General features: G+C 39.7%; 1 protein-coding gene across 7 annotated transcripts in view; it reads left to right on the top strand.

Moving 5' to 3' along the window:
- The window catches only part of LOC125284068 (protein unc-79 homolog), a 257,979-nt gene that overhangs the window by 3,516 nt on the left and 229,873 nt on the right, over nucleotides 1-24,590 (top strand). For 6 of the 7 annotated variants that reach the window (XM_048227819.1, XM_048227828.1, XM_048227800.1 and 3 more), the window contains exon 2: nucleotides 13,964-14,084. In XM_048227819.1, coding sequence (XP_048083776.1) covers nucleotides 13,964-14,084 — 121 coding nt within the window. The remainder of the gene's footprint in view (nucleotides 1-13,963; nucleotides 14,085-24,590) is intronic. The other variant, XM_048227837.1, reaches the window with a different exon arrangement.

Below are 24,590 nucleotides of genomic sequence, written 5' to 3'. Positions count from 1 at the left end.
CTATGACCCAAAAGTCTGCAATGACCGGGCCTCAGGTCAAAGAAGTTTGAGAAAGGCTGGTCTATATAACATGCATCAGAATGAGGTTTGCAATGGTGCACCTGAAGGCACGGGTTGAAGACCCAGTCAGTTACGTCACGATATGCACATTTGTGTAAATTCATTCCTACGTAATCACCATGACCAAAATTTTACTTTTTTTTTTACTTTGAATCTTGAAAAAAAAAATATTGACCTACCTACCGACCCATTTTTAATTTTTTTTTGGCTGTTACTGCAAACAAAAATATTTTTAAGGATGGCCTAAATAGCTTAGTGCTGTGAACAACAGCAGTCTACCTTAGTTGAATATTCCATTACATTTAATCATAGGCTATTGCAATTTAATACCATTGTTAGCTGTGTTTATATTGCCATCATGCCATATCAGTGTAAAATGTAACTCAAATTAAATAATACTAATAAAAAGACTTTTGCATTCCCAAAACTATATTTTATTAAAAATGTGTGAACTCTGAACTAAAGTTCTCAAACTATGAGAATTTTATGAAGCGCTGAAGTGGTCTGAAATGACCACCATTCTAACTTTCACTCACCTGAACTTGTGACCTCTTTGTAGGCCTATGAACATGAACGAGTGAATACAAAATAGAAATAATTATCCCAGAAAGTCCCAGAAATATGACTTGAATAGAAGTTAGTTAGTTATTAACAATTAATTGATAAACTTTTACAATACTTTGAGCATTGATGCAGTCAGCATAGGCCTCTTACATTGTTTGCAGGTAGGCCTACATTTCATTCCGTTTTTGATGGCAAACGCGAAACAGCGCCAAAATAACCACCAGTGGACAAAAAGAGTATTACATGTGTACTGTTAAGACTCGCCATAGAGAATGAATGGGGGAAATTGCGGAGGTTATAGTTTGACGATGTCGTACTCCCGTGCGGGCCGGTTGCTATATACCACGGACATGTTTTGGGGGGCCACCCAAAATGAGGTGGCGGGCCGTAGTTTGGGGACCACTGCCCTATCCAGTAGGCCATGGATGCCCAAAGTAATTGACATTAATGCAATGCAAAATTAGGTGACAAATATTATGATTGGTTGGTTGTGACAGTGTGTCATGTTCATATGGCAAAGGGAAAACCTCAGCAATTAATTTGATGCTCAAGAGGAATCTTGATTTGAAGAATTTTACAGATGTACTGTAGAAGCTGATAAGCATGAAGGCAGGAATGGATTTCCTTTCTTGCCTCTACTATGGAAAGACTGTTGAAAGCCTCAGTAACTTGAGATACATGCTATTCACCCAGAAAAGAGACCCTCCAACAAGAGAATATGCAGCGGAACACATCAAGCATGCATGGCTGCAAGTCTTTCTGTGGAGAGCAGCTGACAAAAAAAAACACCTCCTGTGTGTACTGATGATGTATCCCTGTTTGGCTGGAAAATAGAGGATGGAATTCCTGTGCCTGTTCATGGCAACACTGACATTGCACCCAAAACGAGTCTACAGCTTGTTGCTTGTGGATGCAAGGCAGTGCCAGCATGCTCCAGGGCCTCTTGCTGCTGTCAGTCAGATGGACTACCATGCACCACCTACTGCCATTGCAGTAGTGGTGGTGAAGATGGTGCAAATAAAAATTTGAAGATGGCTACACTTTCAGTGGAGGATACTGATTACCGCGAGGGAGAAATGTCTGATTGAGTGAATGTTTTTTGGAGGAGACATTTGATGTTTGTGATGTGTACAAGGCCAGCCTGGCAACATGTTCTGTAGTTGTTTTCAGAATCTGAAAGAAAGTACTACTTTGGGTAACACTTTATTTTAATGTGTCGCTGTTACAGTGTACCTACCTAATTAGGGGGCAGCCGTGGCCCACTGGTTAGCACTCTGGACTTGTAACCGGAGGGTTGCCGGTTCGAGCCCCGACCAGTGGGCCGCGGCTGAAGTGCCCTTGAGCAAGGCACCTAACCCCTCACTGCTCCCCAAGCGCCGCCGTTGAAGCAGGCAGCTCACTGCGCCGAGATTAGTGTGTGCTTCACCTCACTGTGTGTTCACTGTGTGCTGTTTGTGTTTCACTAATTCACCGATTGGGTTAAATGCAGAGACCAAATTTCCCTCACGGGATCAAAAAAGTATATATACTTATATATACTTAGGTACAGTGGTACAACCTGTGTAACAACATGTACATGTATTTGTGGGTACCTACATATAGTTGTTACATTGTAATACTGAGTGCTTTTACAAAACTTTGCCAATTTGCCTAAATTTTCATCAGAGGCAAAGAGCTGACCTGAGACCTGCTGGATGGGGTAAATCTGGTCATGATAGATTTGATATACAAACCATTCTTAGCTCCAGTCAAGGCCTCATTGTCTTCAGTGTACATGTAACAGCTGTGCTGCTACAACCTTGTTACTCTTTGATACAGTGGAATAAACCTATTAAGTGTACCAGTTAATTACTTATGTACATATGACAGGTGTGTTGTGTCTTCAATTCACTACAATGATAGTACCTGATAGTACATGTTGTTACACAGGTTGTACCACTGTACCTAATTAGGTAGGTACACTGTAACAGTGACACATTAAAATAAAGTGTTACCCTACTTTGTTCCTTGTTACTTTGTCTATTTGATTAATTGTTGAGACAATTTGTTGCTCAGCCTACCATTTCAGCGGTGTGACCTTACCAGGCATTACAGTTGTTATGTTCCCTGGAGGGACTTGAAATAATTTTTAGCATGGTTTTTATTGACATCATTGATTTCTTTTTTGAGAAGAGCTTTCATTTGATACCATACATGATGGGTTTATACAGTAATGTGCATCTAGTTATTTTTCATGGTCGAAAAGAGGGGGCGTGGCAAATTATGTAATTAATAAAAAAATGCTCAAGGGTGCCGGAGCGGCACCCGTTAGATTCTGAGTCTACACCCCCTAAACTATCAATTTATGCAAAAAAATTGCATTAGTACCTTATGTCACACCTATCCTGACTATGAATGCTACGCAGCTCTTCTGTAATTTTTGGTCGGTATATTATATCATTCATTATAACGTAGGTCATGGAAATTCCGTTTTTTTTTTGTCAGGGAAAAGTCATGGAATTTTACATTTGACTTAGAGTGGGAACCCTGTTATTAGTAAACCGAATATGGCCTTTTTCGGTTTATTTCAATCAAGTGTTTACAAGACACACATTCGGTTTATTCCTAATAAACTGATTCGAAACCGTTTATTGGCTGCATGAAAACGTAATGATTGTTGACAACGTAGCGTCCTATCCTGTTTCCCTCAACTGTACTAACACTTAGAAAAGGAAATCACAAGGCTTCCTGCCCTGTCACTAAACTGTTTCTGAATTGTGCATAGCCTCAGGGGTGTCAGACTGGGGGTAAAACCACTGATCATTATTGAGTATTCCTATCTGATTTCTAGTGTTTGCTATTTTGGTAGTCAACTGAGCATATTCAAGATTCAAGAATTTATTTGTCACATGCATAATTTGTGGAACAAAAAGCAGTGAAATAGGGATTGCGACTGCAACTCCCAGCTGTGCAAAGTTTCATAATAATAGAAAAGTAAGAAGACAGAAAACAGAAGGGGGTTGGGAATAAATAAAATAAAATGTAAAAAGTTTTTGAAGAGGGGGGAATTATGCATTCATTGTCCGTATGGCTTGGGGGAAAAAACTTCTTCTTAGTCTTTCTGTTCTGGCCTTTTGAGATCGAAGCCGCTTTCCAGAGGGCAATCATTGAAAGATGTCATGGCCAGGGTGATGACAGTCCTTTAAAATCCTTTTTGCCCTTGACAGGCAGCGCCTAGTATAAATGTCCTGAAATCCAGGAAGTGCAGTGTTGGTGATTTTCTCTGCACACCTGATAACTCTATGCAAGGCCTTCTTATCCCGAGAGTTGCTATTTCCGTACCAGGGGGTCGTTTCTAGAAAAGTTAGCAACGACATTGCTCAACCACCATGGTACGACCCAACTTGCGACCAAACAACGACACTGTTACACCTGTTTCCAGAAAGCATCGTACCTGTGTCGCAATTCGCTACCTCCGACGTTCGAACACCGTAGTTCCAACAATGTTGTTGATGATGCAGCGATACATATCATTGGTGGAAACAGTGGAAACGTGTAATACCCCACCCCCTAGAAATGTTCTGTCACGGCCTATATGTCGACATTTTTCAAATCTAAACCGAGTGATTAATGCTGGCATTGTCATTGCCATCAGCCAAAACCTAAACCTATTGCAAGCATATAAAACAGTTAACTTAAGCAGACCAATATGAGTCATTATTTGTGTTAAAAATGTGTTGGAAAAATCTATAGCCTGGCCAAATATCTGGGTATCCCATAGGTTATCAACTGTCTCGTGGCTTAACGGCAGTGCGTTGGTGCACTGCGAGCTCGGCCGGAGTTCGCATCCTATCTCTTCTTTTCATCTCTGAGTAAGAGTAGGCCTACGAGACACAACAATAGGTTTTGACCATGCATATTTATGTATATAGTTACTCTACATCAAGAGACCATAGGTACAAGACATCAGTCAAAAATAATTGAATCTACATGTCACACTAGTTCACCTGCAGGTAGCGAGAAGCAAGAGGACAATCTCACATCATAAGAAAATCGAACCTACAACGTTGGGAGTCATCTGCTTTAGCCACTACACCATTTAACACTGCTGTTGTTAGGGACTGTGAAGATTATAATACTAAAAGCAAGGCAATACTTTAATTAACATAAATAGCAAGAATGAGCCAAGTAGGGGAGCAGTGTCTTAATCAAAATTAAGCTACAGGATAGATCAATAATTGAGTCACGAGATAAACATCCACTTCACAAATTTTGGTTAGGCGGTTGTGATTTTTGGTTAGGCGCTCCGGACACCAACAGGAACTACCAAGGAACGACACAAGTGCGACTGCCTAGGGGCAGTAGTTCAAACGACCAAACTTTGCGTCCTTGTTTGCGATTGAGAGTTCGAACTACCCTTTCTAGAAACAACAAATCTAAGAATGATGGAGCGAACTACCAAGGTTGCGACGCAAGTTAGCAAACGATGCTTTCTAGAAACGACCCCCAGGTTGTGATATTACCTGAAATAACAGACTCTATAGTTGCTGAGTAGAATGTTTTCTGCAGCTCTTTGGATATTTTGAATTTGTTCAGCTTTCTAAGACGGTATAAACGTTGTCTTGCTTTTTTCACTTGGTGTGGAGATGTGTGTCCATGAAAGGTCCTCAGAGATGACTACTCCAAGATATTTAAAGGGCATTTACATACAAAGACTAGGATTAGGCAGTCTCTATGCTGTTTCCATAACTTAACTTAAGGTGCTTTGTGCAACCGGCCACAGAGCCTTATAGCAGAGACTTTCCAATGAGGAGAGGGCACTAAAAAAATCCTCCATAGAAATGCATGGGGTTAGTTTGTAATGCCAATATGGCAGTTGTCTACACCCTTTTCATGGCAAAACATCGACATGTGAATACATTGAGCCAATAATGTGGTGTGTTATGAAGACATCGTGCCAATCGTGTGTTATGATCTCACCGCTGGAGCAAGATTGGTGTCGTGAATCCTTGTGCACGCGCATTTCTGCCGAAATAGATGCTCGACGGAATGTCTACGGAAGTTACCAAATATAGTGTTTTCCCTATAAAGGACATTCACAACTGTAAATGCCCGTTTTAGGGTCTGGGCTGTTTGCTTTTGCAATTCTCTAAGTTGCCACGTCAAATCACCTATCAATTAACCCCGTAAGCAATGGTGTGGCAACATTTTGTCTTGCATTAGGACACGAATGGTTACATTGCCCTTATCTTATAACTCCTTGAGCGACTACTAGGCCTATGGTTTTCAAAAGTCAAATGCTCCCTGACACAGACAGAACATTTCTTGACTTGAAAAACACACTGTTTTTTGTAAACTTGACTACTAAGCCTATGTTTTTCAAAAGCCAAATGCTCCCTGACACAGAAAGAACATTTCTTGACTAGAAAAATACGCTAATTTTTGCAATCTCGCTTCATTGAACCCTTGAGGACATCGCAGGCTGATGCGCTAAAATGTAGTTTCCTATCGTATCATTTAATTTCTCAGAATTTAGGCCTACTACAATAACTTCATCACCCAATACATATTTTATTTTTAGTTGATCAACCACATAGAATAGTCTCCTACTTAAACTGTGCACTGACGACCGTAGCAGCCCAAGGTAACCAGTTGTTTTCGATCAAGGGCAACCACTTGTTTCAGATAGCCTACCTCAGGACAACATGTTGCCTGGGTGTTGCCTACGTTATTAATTGATAGTAGCCTACAATAGTTAATTGCATCACGTAATAGCCAGGGATAAGTTGGCTCAGTGAGTAGAATCATGCTGGAGAGAGTCATACATGGATTGATTTCGCGGGATCGAATCCATTTCCATTTAATGCTAGTTTACATGTATTTTGTCCGAGTAGCTGTAATGGCACTAAAGGCGTATATGAAAAACGACTTCAACCCGCCTAAAACAACTTGTTTGTGAATGCAGGTGCAGAAACCAGAAGGCACACAACACCGGCAAGTGTTGCCCATAGACAGTAAGGTGTTTGCCCCCAGCAATAGCCTCTGAAGTTCACCTACAAAAAAGCTACCATCTTTGGCCAAATAAGGAGATCCGGTATCTTGAGATATTTCTATGGAAAAATAACATGGGGATTTTGAATTATCGCACCTGTTAAACTCTCGCAGGAACGGAGAAATCGGAAATGCAGACGTTTTGCTCTACACAGGTTTGTCCTCTGCCTTCGAGTGGATACTGTGATCTTCGGTAGGTGAAGACGGCACACTTTGATCTTTGCTCCCCCTGAGCTAACTTACAATGCGACTTGCCATAGGTAGTTCGCTTCAATGAACCCCCGGATCTCCTTATATGGGCAAAGATGGTAGCTTTGGTTCCTTTTTGTAGGCGAACTTCAGAGGTGTATTGAGAATGTGGAGATGTCGTCATGACACAGCGCCCCGCCCCTGATATCATGGCATCCACCATGTTTGAAGGATATCCGCCAGAACGCGTTCATACTTTGTGTTGTTAGCAGAAGAAGTTGTTGTGATTCTGCATACTTTAAGATGCCTGGAAGACATAGCCTCGTGAGACCATCCTGATCTCGCGAGCTTCAGGGTTTCACTCGCAGATCAGTCTGGCAACTTTACGTTAAAGAGAATTTGGAGCAGTTCACCAAACGAACGTCCAATCAGCGTTTGCTTTGAGGCGGGTTGAGGTGTGACGCAACGAACAACATGAGATGAGCATAGCTATCGCGCAAGTTTTATTCAAATTAGAAAGTATTCCTGGGTAAGCTGTGAAGCTATGAGTCTCAGCCATGCAGCTGGGAGGAATGAACGACAGACATCCTCCACGGCCGATTCCAGTTCATAATGGAGGAATATACTTTCTTCAGAAGTGTAGGGCCTACCGTGAAAACTTGATGGGAATTGTCGTTGATTAGGTTCATGTCACATACAAACGGTAAGTTAAAACATCTTAACGTTAGTTACGTTACCTAACTTAATTGTATGTTAAACGAAGGCATTAGAAGAACACTTTGTTTATCTAATTGGTTGATTTGGCCCGTCGATAACCAAAAAAGGTGGTGATAGACAGATGGTTTATCCAATCAGCTAACCAGTATTTCCGCCCCTTCCCAAAAGTTCTTCAGTGACAAATTCCCAGATGGATATGCGGAGCAAAGTCAGGTTATGAAAGACACTGCAGTGTGAAAAACTGCTTCAGTGCATCACATGATTGAGGTGGAAACCTTAGAAACCATGGGTTGTGTTTTTGTTTTGTTTCCCCACATGGAAAAAGATGAGGCTACAGTCGATGCCTACCAAACTTTGACAACACTAGAGCTGCATAAGCAAAGGGAAAGATTTTAGGATAATATTTTACATTAGCCTATGCTATGCTGATTGGTGGTGGTTTACGTAGCCTATGACTGATGTAGCCTTATGGAACATGGATGTGTTTATGAGGGAGGGAGAAAGAGAGCGGCTTACTTTAGGTTTGCCTTTCATTGCAAACGTTTTTGCTAGCATAAATCAGGATTATACTTAGACAAGAAAATGTTTCAAACAGATTCAAAGCAACTCTTAACATGCCTCAAATTTGACGTTACTTAAGTCTCTATCACAACTTCTGAAGGATGAAAGACGATGTGGTGGTGGTTATGTCGCTAATATGCACACTGCAGACCACTGTACATTTCTTTTTTGCGTTGTTAGATAAATCTGTGTACCCAAACTTTATTATTTTTTGTATATATAGAGCCTTCCATACTTGCAAGTTACCTCAGTCAGTCTCATCTGATCTGTCACTTGTTAGCGTGTGTAGTCACGTTATGCCACCGCTGTTTTGTACGTGTGTGATTTATTTTACTTACTGACAATGCTGAACCTGTCATACCTGTGTCTATAGTATCCTACATTACATTGTAGTAAACCAAGAATAGCATTGTTCATCCTTGACCGGTTGAGTTCATCTGTGTCTGGCTAGCTTCTACTTTCCTGAGGAAACCGTGAGGATTACTAGCCTGATCTTTACAACAGCAACCTATCACCTAATAGTAGGGGAGATTATGTGAAAAATCGTTACGCGGTGGATAGAAGCATGAAATTTGGTAGATATGTTCCTTGGGTGATCCTAAGACATCCTAGAAGGGGTGCCCAAAAATATCTCAAACAGGAAGTGAGATTTTGAAGAAATTCAAAATGGCCGCCTATACAAATGACAGCTGATTCAAAAGCCACCTTCACAACATCCTAAAAGCTTGAAATGTGGTATACATGTTCCTTGGATGATCCTAAGACATCCTAGAAGGCCAAAAATATCTCAAACAGGAAGTGAGTTTTTGAAGAAATTCTAAATGGCCACCCATTTAATTGACAGCTGATTCAGAGGCCACCTAAACAACCTCCTAAAAGCTTGAAATTTGATATGTCCCTTGGGTGATCCTACGTTATCCTGGAAGATTACTCCAAGAAATCTCAAACGGGAAGTGAATTTTTTAAGAAATTGAAAAAAGGCTGCACTGCCTATCCACACAATTGGCAGCTATTTCAAAGGCCACCTAAACAACCTCCTAAAAGCATAAGCAGACAATACGGCTACACTATGGCTATATCCACCAATTGTCTCAAGGATACTATAAACACAGACACTCAAGCACCTCAGGCAGACCTCATAAAAAACATACAATTAAGCACACATGTCCCCTGCAACTAAGCAGATTTTCTAAAATCATAAAGTGAACTCCTCAATATCTATGGGGGGGGGGTGGTCAAGTCAATTTCTTAATTAACCGATCGTAAGCCCCGCCCATCGAACGCAGATGAGCCAATGCCGGTTCAGTAGCTCCATGCAGGCAGACACACTCCGACAGACAGCCTCAACTTACGGCTCCATAGAAATGCATTGGGAGCAGCTGATTTTTGTCCGGTTTTATGCGATTTTATATATATATTTATTGATGTGAGTTGAAAAGGACGGCCAAATGACATGTATGGGATTAAGGCAACACCAATACACAGAATAATGGCTTTCAATCTTGATTATGCTTTCTGTAATTATGTTAAATTAGAATTAAATTCTATTCTCCCAGCTCTCCCCCATTTTAAGCAAAGGGTTAACTTACTCCTTAGCAAACCATAACGAAACAGTGTACCACATCTGTAGATTAAGCCACACAGCTAACTCAATGTAAGTAAGATAAACAAGACGTTCATTGTTCTCAACATTGCCAGCATTATGTATGATTGCCACTTTGAAGAGACTTGTAGATATAAGTAACGTTAGCATACTTAGCTAATCACTGCTAATGTGCTAGCATCATCATGTCAGAAAAGCATAGGGCTGTGCACGGTAGTGTAACATTTATTCACCATGAATTAATAGAGTTGAAATAGCTCTGCAATATAGGCTATGCATGCAAGTCTATCTAGCACAGCTAATATCAGTGAATCACACTCCCGTTTGTCACCCAACAAAGCCAGATATGATTTTTTATGCATGTGTTTCCATGTCATACTAGAGTTTTCAGGTCTGTGGCTCTCCAAAAGAGTGTAGATGTAACTTTTACAGACAGACTACAGCTAGAACCTAACTCCGGTCCGGTTGTCGGACTAGCAACAGTAACTAAGGGGTGGCGGGACTTAGCGAAGGGTCAATTTCCTCTTAATTTCTCAGTTTAAACGCTGTGATAACTTCTCAAGCCATCTTTACTGCTCTGTGTCGCTGTCGCCCATGGCAACCGATAGCGTGGGATGCAAAGATGGTAGACGGGTTCTGAAACTTCCCAAATCGTCACGTAAAAGCAAGCTACCATGACTCCTCATTCTCATATTGAGATTTCACCACGTTCACATATGCCACCTAATAGAACTAGATGAACAATGCGGTATCTAGCTTTCTAATATCTATGGTCTAATCTATGGTTTCTAATATCTAGATCACCTGGTTGTAATTACCCTAAGGGATGCAATTCTTCCGGATTAATCCAGTTACATTTCACTTGGTCACAACGTTGGTCACAACTACACATCAGTGTTGACAGTAAAAAAGAAAGAAAGAAAAAAACGATCCTGCCCCTGTCTTACCAGAAACCAGTGTGATGATAAATAGATTTCTGATGGAAGGGATGAGCACATGCTGATCCGAAAATGTATGTAAAAATCATGGGTTCACGATTGTAGGCCTGACAGACTGTGTCCAAGGCTGCTCAAGGTCTGTGCTGCTGAACTGGGGGAGCCACTGAAGCACATCTTCAACCGGAGTCTCCGCCTCGGACAAGTTCCAACACTGTGAAAGACATATCTCACCCTCGTCCTTAAGAACCCACACCCAAGTAAGCTTAATGACTACAGGCGCTCTAACATCACACGTGATGAAGACTATGGAGCGACTGGTCTTGTGTATACTCAGACCCCAGGTAGCATACCAGGGTGCATACCAGGAGAAAGTGGTCGTGGACGATGCCATCACTTATCTCCTACACAGGGCCTATTCTCATTTGGACAAGGGGAAAAGTGCTGTAAGAAACGTGTTTTCTGAAACGTGATTTCTCAAGTGCTTTTAACACCATCAAACCCCTCAGACTGGGAGACAAGCTCTTGCAGATGGGTGTGGACACTCACCTGGTATCCTGGATTAGAGATTACCTGACCAAGCGGCCACAGTTCGTCAGACTGAAAAACTGTCTCTCTGACACTGTGATCAGCAGCACCGGAGCTCCACAGGGAACTGTGCTCTCTTCAGTCCTGTTCACCCTGTACACGTCTGACTTCTGCTACAACACTGAGTCATGCCACATGCAGAAGTTTTCTGACGATACTGCAATTGTGGATTGTATCAGGGACGAGCAAGAGGATATCCCTCCCTCCAACAGCCTGGATTGTGGCCGTACTTAATACTTGACCAATGGCTGTAACCCTATTACTTCAACCTATTCTTGCACAGATATAGTTTTTTTTATATTACTTTGTCTACATTATTCTCTTGTCCATGTTTATTTTATGCTGGTCTCTAGACGTTATTCTTGCACTGTTGGACTTACTTATTTGCACCATCACCATGACACTCACTCTCATAGAGCACCTTACCATGCATACAGAATCACAGGCTCAGTCCCTGCCCTGTCACTGCAAGCGCCTCATCCTTAATCATTCTTAAGCATACTATGTGGATATTTGATTTAGTTTTATTTAGCATATTTAGCATTTTAGTATTTTGTTTTTAATCTTCTACTGTCTTTATTGTTCAGTGGTGTTTTTTTATATTTATATACTTTAATACTTTTTCTGCTGTAAGTGCATGTTGTGTGCGATGTCTGTATGCTACTGAGACCTTGAATTTCCCCTTGGGGATCAATAAAGTATCTATCTTTCTATCTATCTATCTATCTATCTAGACCTGTAATAGGCTATGTTGTAGCATGCTGCATTATATGTTTGAGAGAGTATGCTCCAGTTGGTCTGTGAATCCATCTTAACACCTTATAGACTAAGGAAATAGTTTGTGGATTTGAGGAGGAGGCCTAACACCATTGCCCCAGTTATTATATGTGACCATCCCATAACCTTGATAGAATTAGATAGATAGATAGAATTTCTTGGCTTTGCTCATGTCAGCAAATGCTTGTTGGTGCATTTCTATAAAGTCATCATAGAGAGTATCATCACCTCATCCATCACTGTCTGGAGTTCAGACAGTTGCACCAAAATCAAATTACAGAGGGTTGTCACCAAAGTATAACTGGTTGCAACCTCCCTCTGTACTCTGAGCTCCCCTTTAACCACACTAACATAATAATCAAATTCTCATCCAAACCACCACTTCCAGCTTCTCCCCCTGGAAGACACAACAAGTCCATACCAACAGAAACCACACATTTTAAATTTAGTTTCTTACCTTCAGCAACCAAACGCCAGAAGACTACTTTTTTGTTTTTGTTTTGTTTTTCTTTCTTTTCTCCTTTACTGTGAATATACGGTAACTTATTGCCAGCTAGTGAGCTAACGCTAACAGTAGGTAAAGGCAAGTTAACCCTATGTGGCTGATGGTTGAACAAATAATTCAAATAATACACATCAAACTAATAAATCTGACCTGCCTGACATATACCGACCATTATCACAACATGGACATGTTAATTACAAAGCATTGTGGTCAATGTAGTTACCATAACACTGTGTGGTATTACTGTATAACATTCAAAGGCTACACTGGATTTTATAAGTGCTACAATGAGAATGTAATGCTGCAGCAGTTCTCAGCCCTCGTGTTGTAGTGACCTAAACAATTATATGGATGCCTTTATTTGACCTGTGAAATAAAGGTTTGACTCTCCTACCAGTGAACCGATGAACAGTAAATATAATCAAACAAGCCACAGGACAGGAATGACTGCATAACCCACACACCTTGCTTTTTGAATTGTGTTGATAGTCTCCCTTAATTGATTGCAACATTTTAAAGATGTAGCCTCCTAAGACAATTTCGAGTGCATTTATTAGTTTAGTTTAGTAAAAAAAAAATGTCCTCATATGAGGATGAGGATGTGTTTATTTTACTATAAAACACATTTAAATCGCCAGTTTGTGACACTGTAAATCTGTTTATTTCATCAAACCAGAACTGACCTATGCAAAAACGAAAGTAGCATCTCTCTCTTTCTCCCTCTGCATCTGTGTTTGTGTGGGTGTACATGCATGCATGTACTCGAGAGAGAGTGAATGTGTGGGTGAGGGTATGTACATATTTTGTCATGTCTTGATGTCACGGGCACGCTGGCGACTACGCCGCTCCATCCGGCATCTTTTGTCTTTTTGTTATGTGTCTTGTTTGTGGAGCGCTTTGGGTTGCACTCTGTGCATGTTAAAAATAAAACTGACTTGACTTGACATTTATGTGTATTTCAAAAATTCAAGTCACAAAAACATAGCCAATCAAATTCAACACTAAAATTAATGTTGTGCAAAAACAATACAAAGTGTGTGTGTGTGTGTGTGATGGTACGGAACCCCAGAGGTGTCATTGTAAGATATTGTTTGTGAGCATCAATATATTTGTTTGTGTATATCAGAATGTGCACCCATTTTTCTAAAATGTTTGCAAAATCAGAACAATATTGCAATGAGGCAATAGAACCACTAGAGCAGTCATAAGCAGCAATTGCAGAATAACATCTTTTGCACAGACAAAACTCTCGAATTCTCTACCAGATCATTTGAAATGTATTTCAAACTTCTTCACTTTTAAAAGATTCACCAAATCCTGGTTATTTCAGCAACAATCTTGCACTCATGTCTACTCATGTCTAATGTTCACTGTTAATCTGATCTCCTGATAATCTGCTGATTTTCTTTTGTTCTTCTCTGTATTTCTGTTTAGTTGCATCTAAGATACGATACTTACAAGAGTATCACAACCGTGTGCAACACAATATTTACCCTGTGCCATCCGGGACAGATATTGCAAACACACTGAAGTACTTTTCCCAAACTCTGCTGAGGTAAGTACATCTACGCTGGACCCAAAAGGTGAAGTAAAATGTACTGCCTACAGTAAAATCAAATCAATTTGATGTGATTTGGTCCATGTTCTTGTTGGCCTCTTAAAATAAGATAAAACTCAGCACTGGCACTGGTATGTAGTTGTTACATGTGCATTTAAATGAATGAATTAATCGATGAAACAAATTATAGAATTTCTCATTGAGAAGTGAAGGACAAAATTGTAAAGCAAGATTGCAGGAGATATTGCCTGCTCCATCCTCTGCTTTTGTTTGACATAGTTAGATCATTTTGGATCATTTATAGGAGTCATAAATACACTTTGTTGACTTCATCATGTTGTATTTTAAGTAATTTGTTGACTTCATCGTATTGCATATAAAGTAATTCATGTATTTTAAGGAAAATATTAAATTAAATATCAACAATTAAATTATGTAATTAAATATATTCTGTAACACAGTACATCTGAAAAAGGTGCACACCAGACAAACAGGTTATATGTACATATTGGCAAATTTGAACCCTGTTTCCTGTTGCACTGCACATCCTCATAGGAATGCTAACTCTAGGGCTATATTTTCACCGTCAGTTAAATGTGATCCAATTCCAATGGACTTGTGGTGAACTACTGTTATGTGACATAGCTGGTAATTCATAATGGTAGCAATTTTGTTAACAATAACTTTGTGCACAGTGGAAATAAGCAAACAGCTACCTGCAAGGTGTATGACACCAGGATAATGATGCCGGTTCAACAATGTCAAATTTCATCAGGCATCTCAAAAAGTACCCAGATAGGTCAGTCACTTACTAATGTGAAAGAGAGGGTGTATCAAGCTTTTTAAAAGTGGTGGTTCTGGGTTAGGGTGAAATAATCCTGGCCAAATTATAAATAACTCCCTACATTTTCTTTACATATTTTATGCAAATAAAACTATGCACTTAATAGCCTACTGTTAAAGCAACAAATGAGAAGAATTGGTATTTATACCCCTTGACATCATGGACGGATTATGAGCCACTTTGCCCCTGGGCACAGACATGAAAAGGGCCCCCCTGCCCACCTCAAGTTAGAACTTTTACATTTATTCATTTAGCAGACACTTTTCATCCAAAGTGACTTATGTATGTCCATTTTATGACAAGGGACTATACTGACTCCAGAACAACTTTGACAGCCATATGCAGTGTTGGGAAAGTTCACTTTCTCCATGAACTAGTTCAAAGTTCAGTTCAAAATTTTAAACTAAGTTCACAGTTCCAAAAAATGAACTAGTTCATAGTTATTTTTTCCATGTTGCTGCGAGCTATTATTTTTCAAAATTATTGCCACAGCTCATATAGAACCACAGACAGCAATTCTTTTATCAGTTTTAACACTGGAACTATGCATCAGATTTCATCTTCATATCCAATGAATCCTTATCCAACCAGGGTTTACATTAGCATTGAGGGGACAGAATTGTTGCTTTAATTATCATTATGATTATCATCATTATCACAGTTATTATTGTTATACATGCACTTCAAAGCAGTTAATGTTTAAAGTGCTAACATTGTTCACAAAAGTTGTGAAAACATGCACATCAGAGGACTGCTTTACTAATGTAAAAATATACGTTGCATACCGGTGCCGGTCCGCGGGCCACAGTTTGAGAAACGCTGGCTACATATTAAGGCCTGTTTACGGTATGTTTTAGCTGGGGTTTCGCCTGGAAGGCTCTATAGAAATCTGGCACCTTATTGAACGAAGTTAAACTGAGAGAGCGTGCCGTTCACAGACACCAGAATGAACGAGTTCATCAGGAAGTAATACAGCAAAATATAATACAAAATATGAACAAGTTCATGAACTATCATTACATTAATACACAGGATTAGATGTTAAAATCCCTTGTGCCAAAATCCAAGGTAAAAACACGCGTTCAGGCACAACACTGGCCATATGTTTAATTATAATTATTATATGATTTAAAACTCATTTGCTCTCAACAAGGGAAAGCCTGCATGGAACAGTTAAATGTAAGTGAAGTTGCAAACATGAATAGGCCTACAAAATGAGTCTAAGCCACAGTACTGAGTTATAAATTCTGAATCTTTCTTTTAATTATTCTACCTTGTGTCTTTTATGTTTTCTTTTTAATTTTTACTTTTTAAACTTTTCTTTAACTATTGCTCTTTAATGCTTTTATTAACTATTACTCTTCACTTTTGTTTGTGTAAAGCACATTGAATGACCCTCTGTGAGAAATGCACTATATAAATAATCTATCAATTATTGCATCTACCAAATAACAAGTCTTAATAGCCAATGATGTACAGGGGATAAACCAAGATCACTATGCATAAAACACTAAGGAAATCAGAATTAGGCTCATGCAGCATGACTGAAGTAGGCTAGCCTACACTCTGTAGCAATCTCATTACAACTCCACTTACAATTTTTTTTTTTTTAAAAGGAGTCAATTTTCCCCTGCCTTTTACTTTTTTGCATCATAATATTGATGCATACAATGCTGCAAAGGACTGACAAATACAAATAAAAAACACAGAGGTACTTGCACTAACAGATCTAGCCAGTTAAATGCAAATGTTACACTGGATAGTTTGGCTATAACCTCTGGTTAGCTGGTTCACATGGTTGTCTAGCATAGCATTCTCCATTGATATTATTAAGATTAGAATTACTAACAAAATAAAATTGTCAGTGTTTCCCGTAGACATTTTTCCAGCAGGGGTGCTGTTGATCGTGAAAAAAAAAAAAGAAAAATGTGAAAAAATGACTTCGAAAGATATTGACAGATGAGTTACAAATTATGGCATAACCATCAACATAAGCATTTACAAAGCATGATTATTGTAGTACTTGAACAGGATTATTCATGTTTTTCTTTCACCTTTTTCATTTACATTATTAGTAATTGTTACTTACATTATTATTATAAATTGAAATAAAACAAAAATGAAATGGCACAACACACAACAGAAAATTATTATTTACAATTAATTACACAAAATAAAGCTTAATCACAGGCCACTGTACAAACAATTATTATTTAGAATGTGCTGTGCATAAGTTAAGACATTTATTTATATAATAACATTTATTTATTTACGATACATGACACATTCAGAAATAATTGATGTCCTTCGGCATAATTTTTTTTTAAATTAAGGCATTAAGACAAAAGGCAAAAGATGCTTTTTATTCCTCTCTTTAGTCAATTACAGCATGGGTGTCTTAACTTTTGCACAGCACTGTATAAACTATATAGACTTCTTTCATGTCATTACACATTATTGGCCATTGGTGTCTTGTATCATTTCTATAATTTTGGTGTGCTCTACAGGAATTACAAACTATCTCCAAATGTAAATGGTTGCATATCTTATTACTCAAATTCACTTAAACCCACAAATAGGCTAGACCTTAGTTTCACAGCCTAGGTGTGTTAGCAACACATGGCTTGACAGCATTGACTGCATAACAAACAAAAACGAAACAATGCGTGGAATTTATCTGGGAATAGGCTACTGAAGGTAGGGGCGAGCTACCTCGCTGGCGTGTTTAATTTGGTTCCTTTGTTAACATAATGTAGGCTACGTTTTTTTGCACAGAATTGCGTCTGCTAATAAACTTAAACATAAACACAAACAAACGTGATCTCCTGTGGAATCCCTGACTGTGCCTTCAACGTTAGCCTACTATTATTTGTTGACATCAAACCTGAACGAACGGCAGCTGTTCCTGAAGTTCACTTGCGCGTTTTTTGTTTTTTTTTAATTATGCAACTTCTTTGCAGCGGCGCTTGAATTCCAGGAGCGGCGCTGCGCCACTGCTGAATACATTGTAGGGGAAACACTGCAGTCAGACAGTGAATTTTGGTTTACTAATTAAGACGTGCAGACGTTTGCAGACATTAACTGCAGACGTTTACTAATGCAGACCCAAGTAGCAGCACAGGTATCGTAGCCTTGAAAGACGCACACTTTGAATTTGATCAGAGCGGCTCTGGTTCCCTCTTCACTGACGCTAACTAAATTTGATGTGATTGGCTGGATGACTGTTCAATCAAATCAACAGACCAATTTGTGTCTCTCTGTGTGTGCGTTATGGTAGATACGGTTCCAACTCTTACGGGAGTGTTTATTTACACATTTTACTTTAATTTTAATCTGACAAAAAGTGGGGGGATAGAATCGTGTTTCAGCAAAAGTGTGTATGGTATAACACCCATAACCCCCACGCTTGCTACACCCCTGGGCAAAAAAAACTTTTTGGCTCAAGGGCCACACTGGGTTTGAAAATTGGCCGGCAAAAACAGGCCAACATTTAGTTTAACACATTTCTAAATGGTGCACTGTCACTTTAAGAACAATTTACATTTAGTTCTCAATGATCTTTTACCAGCTCCACTCAAATATAGCCTAGTGATGTGCCCTCTCACAGTTTAAAAATGGTCAGAAGTGGGAACTACTGTTGCCTTAATGATTTCCTTTTAAAAGTTTCTTATAAGAAGGAGATATCAATTATCAACAATGACAAGCCAGCTGGAACCTGTGGCTCTCTCCTTTGTGCACGCTCAGATGCTTTCCCTATTAAATGGAGTAGCATAACGTTCAAGTTATATCTGCTGCAAAGGAGATAATAAAGAGTATCATCTCTATGTAACATGATGTTTTGACATTGACATTTTAAATGTTCTCTAAGAAGAGTCAAAAGCAGTTTGTAGTAAAGCTAACCAACGTCGTCTCTATAGCAGGAAAAAAATAGCGAGAAGGCTGATAACCTAATTAAATGCTCGGCTGGCCGGATTAAAGTGCTTGGTGGGCCGGATCCGGCCCGCGGGCCGTAGTTTGCCCTCCCCTGCATTAAACCAAAGTCCTTTTAGGCAAGTCCCTCCACTGGGTGGCCATATTGCAACGCTTTTTGGGCACTTATTGAGCATCTATTTCGGCAGAAATGTGTGTGCACAAGGCTTCACAACACCAATCTTGCTCCAGCAGCGAGATCACAACACATGATTGGCACAATGTCTTCACAACACACCACATGATTGGCTCAATGTATTCACATGTCAACGCTTTGCCACGGAAGGGGTGGGATATGTGTAGACAACTGCCATATTGGTGTTACAAACTAACCCCATCCATTTCTAAGGAGGATTTCTGGTTAAACTTAGCATTTATCGTCACAGGTGATAAGCTAACCATTGCAAAGTGTTATGCTAATGCTGGGAACAGGAAATTTGTATATTTATAGTTGGCCTTATGATGTGACAGACTTGTCTGAGGGCTATAGGGATGTGTTAAGTAGCATAATATTAGACTATACGATATCCTAAATTGGAGACCCAATTTCCTGTCCAAGTTCACATCCACTCTTGACTGCCCACATTTTATTTCAGAAAAAAATATGATAAGACGTTGCAGTATTAGTTTAGAGCCATTTCCCACATATGTCAGTTGTATCATGCAGATTTTATAAGTGGCAAGCAAAATAAACAGAGTTATTAATTTGTGTTTCTTCAGATTGCAGTGGAGGTAGAACCCCATAAAGTTATCCTACAACTGATTTTGATAATAATTACTTGAGACTTGTCTTGGACTCGTGACAAAAGACTTGACTTGGACTCGAGCTTAAAGAATCAAAAAATGACTTGTTCACATCTTTGCTATAGTCTACGTTGATTAGTCCAACTCATAAGCCCACTGTCAGTCCTGCATTTGCAGCCTTGCCATCTTTAAAATCTGCACTGCATGTGTAAGTAAAAAATACTAGTTTATACTTTATTAACAAGAATGGATGGCATACAGAACACAACTCTGCTCTGATTTGGATTGAATGGATGGTGAACAGCCTTGTGCAATGGTAGCAACATCTGCAACATGTATATAACTGTATAATGAAATATGTAGGTCTACTCATATGACACACGCATACAACTCGTTAATGTTAAAGCTAGTTAAACTCCTCCGTCATTTCACTCAGGTGACACCATGTTTAAAACCTTTAATTTACTAAATGACACAGTAACAATTCCACTAAAATACCAGATTTTATTTATTACTATGGTGACATTAAAATCAAACAGCAATGAGCTCTCCTGAATACATCTATTTGCCAAATGGCATTGCCTTAATCTGATGACTAACGTTACTGTTAACTAACATGCTCGCTTGCTCTGACAAAAAGTGTGCAGCATCAGGATCAGCATCAGTAGACAGCGAGAGTCATTCAAATTATTGCAAAACGTATTTTACTTTCATTGGGCGAGGAGAGTGGTGGGCGGGGTTAATTTTGGTAATTTTGCAGCAATGTCATTATGCAAATTAGGTTTGTCACCAGAAGTTCACTGGAAGTTTGCCATTATTGGCTCAGTGTGATGGCAAATCACTGGTGAACACATTTGCCACTAGTGACAAACTTGTCTGTAACACTTTACGGTAAGGGTACATGAATTATCATGAATTCATTCATGATTTACGTATTACTTCATTCCTTAATATTTCAATTCAATTTATTGTGCTTATAGAGCGCCAAAACATAACACATGTATCATGGCGCTTTACAGAATGTAGGCAATCAGAGAAAGAAGGGAAGAAAGGAAGAAAAGAAAAGCAAGAGAGAGGCCCATGGGTAACCGGGTAACAGGGGCGAGGAAAAACTCCCTAGAATTGGAGATATATATAGGAAGAAACCTCGAGCAGATCTACGACTCAAGGGCCTGACCCATCTGCTTAGGGTCAGTACATGACAGTAAGGTCTGTATACATGACAAATGCATATGATAGTCGGGTGTAGAGAATAAGACATGGTGTTAAAAGCACTTGAGCTGAAAGTTACAAGAGGTGGGAAGATTACGTATCCGTTATGGTAATTTATTATTCCTGATTTAGTGACAGAAAGTTCAATAGTCCAGCGTTGGAATTGTCCAGGGGAAAGGAGTTGTCGAGGGGCATGTGGTGGGTTGGCAGACGGGCCAGTAATCGGGCAGAGTTGCCATAGGCTGGTGGTGGTGCCCAGCTAGGCTGTATGGGCCAGGAGTCCAGATAGGGGGCAGTAATAGGGCAATCGGGGATGGGACTTCAGGTGAGATGGGTGAGAGGAGGGCCAACACACGGATGGTTGATGACTGGTGATGATATACCTCACAAGTGAGGTACAGTAAGGGGGAATATCTCATGAATCATCAGGAATTTACATGAGTTCATAGTCCGTCATTCATGACCTCATACATGAACAACACCTCAACTAAAGCATTAAATATGGTGAGCACATCATTATGATTTATGATTTATTAAGAATGATCATGATGATTTCTTTTTCTGCCAAAAATGTCATCACTACTCAAATTCTGATTTGAACACAACTTATGCAGTTCTCTAAACACATGCCATTGTTCACACTTTAGTTGAGGGGCCACAAACATGATGAACTCATGAGTAATTAACCTGACATACATGTAATCATGATGATCATGCTTAAGAAATCATAAATCATAATGATGGACCCACCGCAGAGTTTCCGCTAGAAAAAAATGGTGCCGGTCAAAGTGACCGGCAGAGGTTTCGTTTTCCGGACATTTTGATGATATGCCGGTCAAATATCCTATTAGTATTATCCCTTCTTAATTAGTCAAATTGAGGAAAACTGGAGACAGGCTATGTAGCTTAAAGAATGACAATCAAGATCTAGCCAGTATCTTTTCATGGACAGCAAGAGTCCGCTTCGTTCGTTGTTTTAAAAAGGCTACGTTGTTTGTTGCTGCTACCCACGTTATCTCCAGTGGTGACTGTTTAACTTACACAGATGCGCGCACACACAAGAATGAGCGCTCACACCACTACCCCCTAATGCTATGGCTCTTTATTTGATAACAATAAATTAAGAAATGTTTCCTATTCTGGGAAATGTTTAGTTTTTTTTCTTTCTTTCGGCCGCGGTTCAATGATACTGTTTAATTATGCCAGAAATGATCCGCGGACCAGTAATCGCCTCGTCGAGGAGGCCCTAACCCTGCAGATCATGGACAGTGAACGCATAGGCCTACTGTATGCTTTGGGTAAAGAACACTTTGCATGTCCAGTGTACACAGAGAATGACAGTGTCTTGAAGCGGCCGCACCCCCCGCAACTCCACTTCCAATGTCACTGATTCCGACAGATACGCCCGACACTTCTGCTTTTTTATCTGGTGGTGGTGGAGTTGACTGGACATCTGAGGCTTCAGACGTTACCAATTTATCATCATCCATCGCGTCTGGCCTCTGAAAAAACTTTTAAGGCTAGTCTGCCTGGGCCTGGCCATGTTTGAACCGCCTCACTCATTTGTTCGTTGTTTAACATGGATGTTTTAAGCGTGCACTTCCTATTTGAAATGCAACATAGGCTATGCGTGTTGTTTAATAGCTTACTTTTCAAACGGTAGAGCCTGTTCATTTAAAAACATACATTATCCCATACATGAATTCATGATAATTTATGTACCCTTACCGTAAAGTGTTTCCAACTTGTCATTGTTGCCAGAGGTTTGCTGGAAGTTGCCTCTAGTGGCCAACACTGGCAAACTTTTGCCAATATTTTCTAGTGAACTCATTTGTTTCCCACAAATCACCCACAAGTTTGTTGCAAATCTGCCGCAAACATTGAATTTTTGTAAGGGAAGCTATAGTCCCAAAACGTCAGCGTGTTCCTTTAAGGCAGTTAGAAAGGACAGCATGGCAGGGCTGGACATCTGGTTCTGTAGAGATGGACATCACGATAGGGAGCCACAGCACCAGATAGTTTAAGATGATTAGACTAGGGATGTTGGGACTGGATCTTAACAAAACACTTGCGGACCTGGCAACACGCATTGCTTATCAAATGTTTGCAGCATGGCCTTAAATGTGTTCTCCACTGAAAAAAAATTCTTTAGCTAATAATCTGAAATATTCTGCTGGAAGGTGCACATGCATCTGTACAACAGATTGGTTGTCTGTCATCCTTTGTGTGGATTAAACTGGAGCAGATCTTGCACACAACAAGAAACGCTGCTTGGTCCAGTGAGTGGAACATTTAGCCTATGTTTAAAAAAAACACCCAGATGGAACTGTTGACAGGAGCATCGTTCTCTGCAAATGAATTTCCATACCATAGGAGTCAATGCAAAGCAACCTGGAGACATGAGTTAGGACAGCCCTCGATGATAATAAATAATGCTAGCCGCCAGCCTTGTGAAGCCACATTCGACCAGGTGTTTAGATGCAAACTTATTGTTACTTACCGACTAATGTCTTTCATATCATTCCACAAGTAGTCTGTTCGCTTATTGCAATGACATTTAATTGAAAGTGAAAGTTAGCAAGTAAGACATTGCCACGGAACACCTGGAACTGTCAAGTTCTATTTGTGTGGCAAATAGGGTTGGGCACCGAAACACGGTTCTAATATGGCACCGGTGCCGACGCAAACGGTAGTAACTGCATCGAATAACAACGTGGATAACAACGTGGATTTCGGTTCGGTTATTTTTTATACGAGGCATCACTGCATGTCATGCGCCATCTCTAACGTCTTGCTCTGATAGCAACACATCCAGATACAGTTAGCTAACATAAACACTGGCTGGATGTATGGACCCTTTCAAGAGAGTTCCATTATCAGCATCATAGCTGGCCCCACAAGACTTCCTTTTTAACATTCCATATGTTATCTTAATGCAGAGGAAGTAGATTGGGGCCCAAATAGAACGTTCAAGCATTGTTTTTGTTTACCTTGATGAAAGGGTCTATAAACAGAGGGGTGCACCACATAGGTGATTGGACAGTGTTTGACAGCTTGCGTGAGCCCAAGTAGCTTACTTTAAAGATATCACAAGCTCCTGTCAAAATCTAAATCTGTCTTTTGTTCTGACCCCGGACCTTATTTGAAAACTAGGAAAATCTGAAAATTACAAAATAAATCAGACCAGACCAGGGCAAAAAAATTTTTTTTCACTTTTTTTGCCCTAGTTCATGCATTTCACATTAGCTAGTTCTTGCACCAGGGTGTAAATAGCATGCAGTACTATAAACACCAGGCTACGAATAGCATCCACTTCTAACTGTACATTGATGCAAACAGCATACCTTATTCAGAGTGTCTATTACACAGCTGAGCTATTCACACTCTGTTATGTAACAACAACAAAAAACATGTTGCTTGTTTAAAAAAAAAAAAAAAAAAAATTACATTGTGTGATTAATATGCCAGATTAAATGCACAGGGGTGCAAATGGCATACACTGATATTTGTACCAGACGGGGTACTAATAGGACACATTGCTATGTGCACCGGGGTACGAATAGCATACATTGATATTTGTACCAGACGAGGTACGAATAGAATTCACTTCTTATTGCACCAGGGTACGAATAGCATACACTGCTAATTGTACCAGGGGTACAAATAGCCTTACCCAAAAAATAAATAAAAAATAGACCTACTTCAGCAGTAGGCTATATTAGCCTACACAATAG

The sequence above is a fragment of the Alosa alosa genome, chromosome 2 (genome assembly GCF_017589495.1).
Source record: "Alosa alosa isolate M-15738 ecotype Scorff River chromosome 2, AALO_Geno_1.1, whole genome shotgun sequence".
In the NCBI taxonomy this organism is placed as follows: domain Eukaryota; kingdom Metazoa; phylum Chordata; class Actinopteri; order Clupeiformes; family Clupeidae; genus Alosa; species Alosa alosa.
The sequence above is the reverse complement of the archived record's forward strand: the minus strand, read 5'-3'. Positions and strand labels throughout refer to the sequence as shown.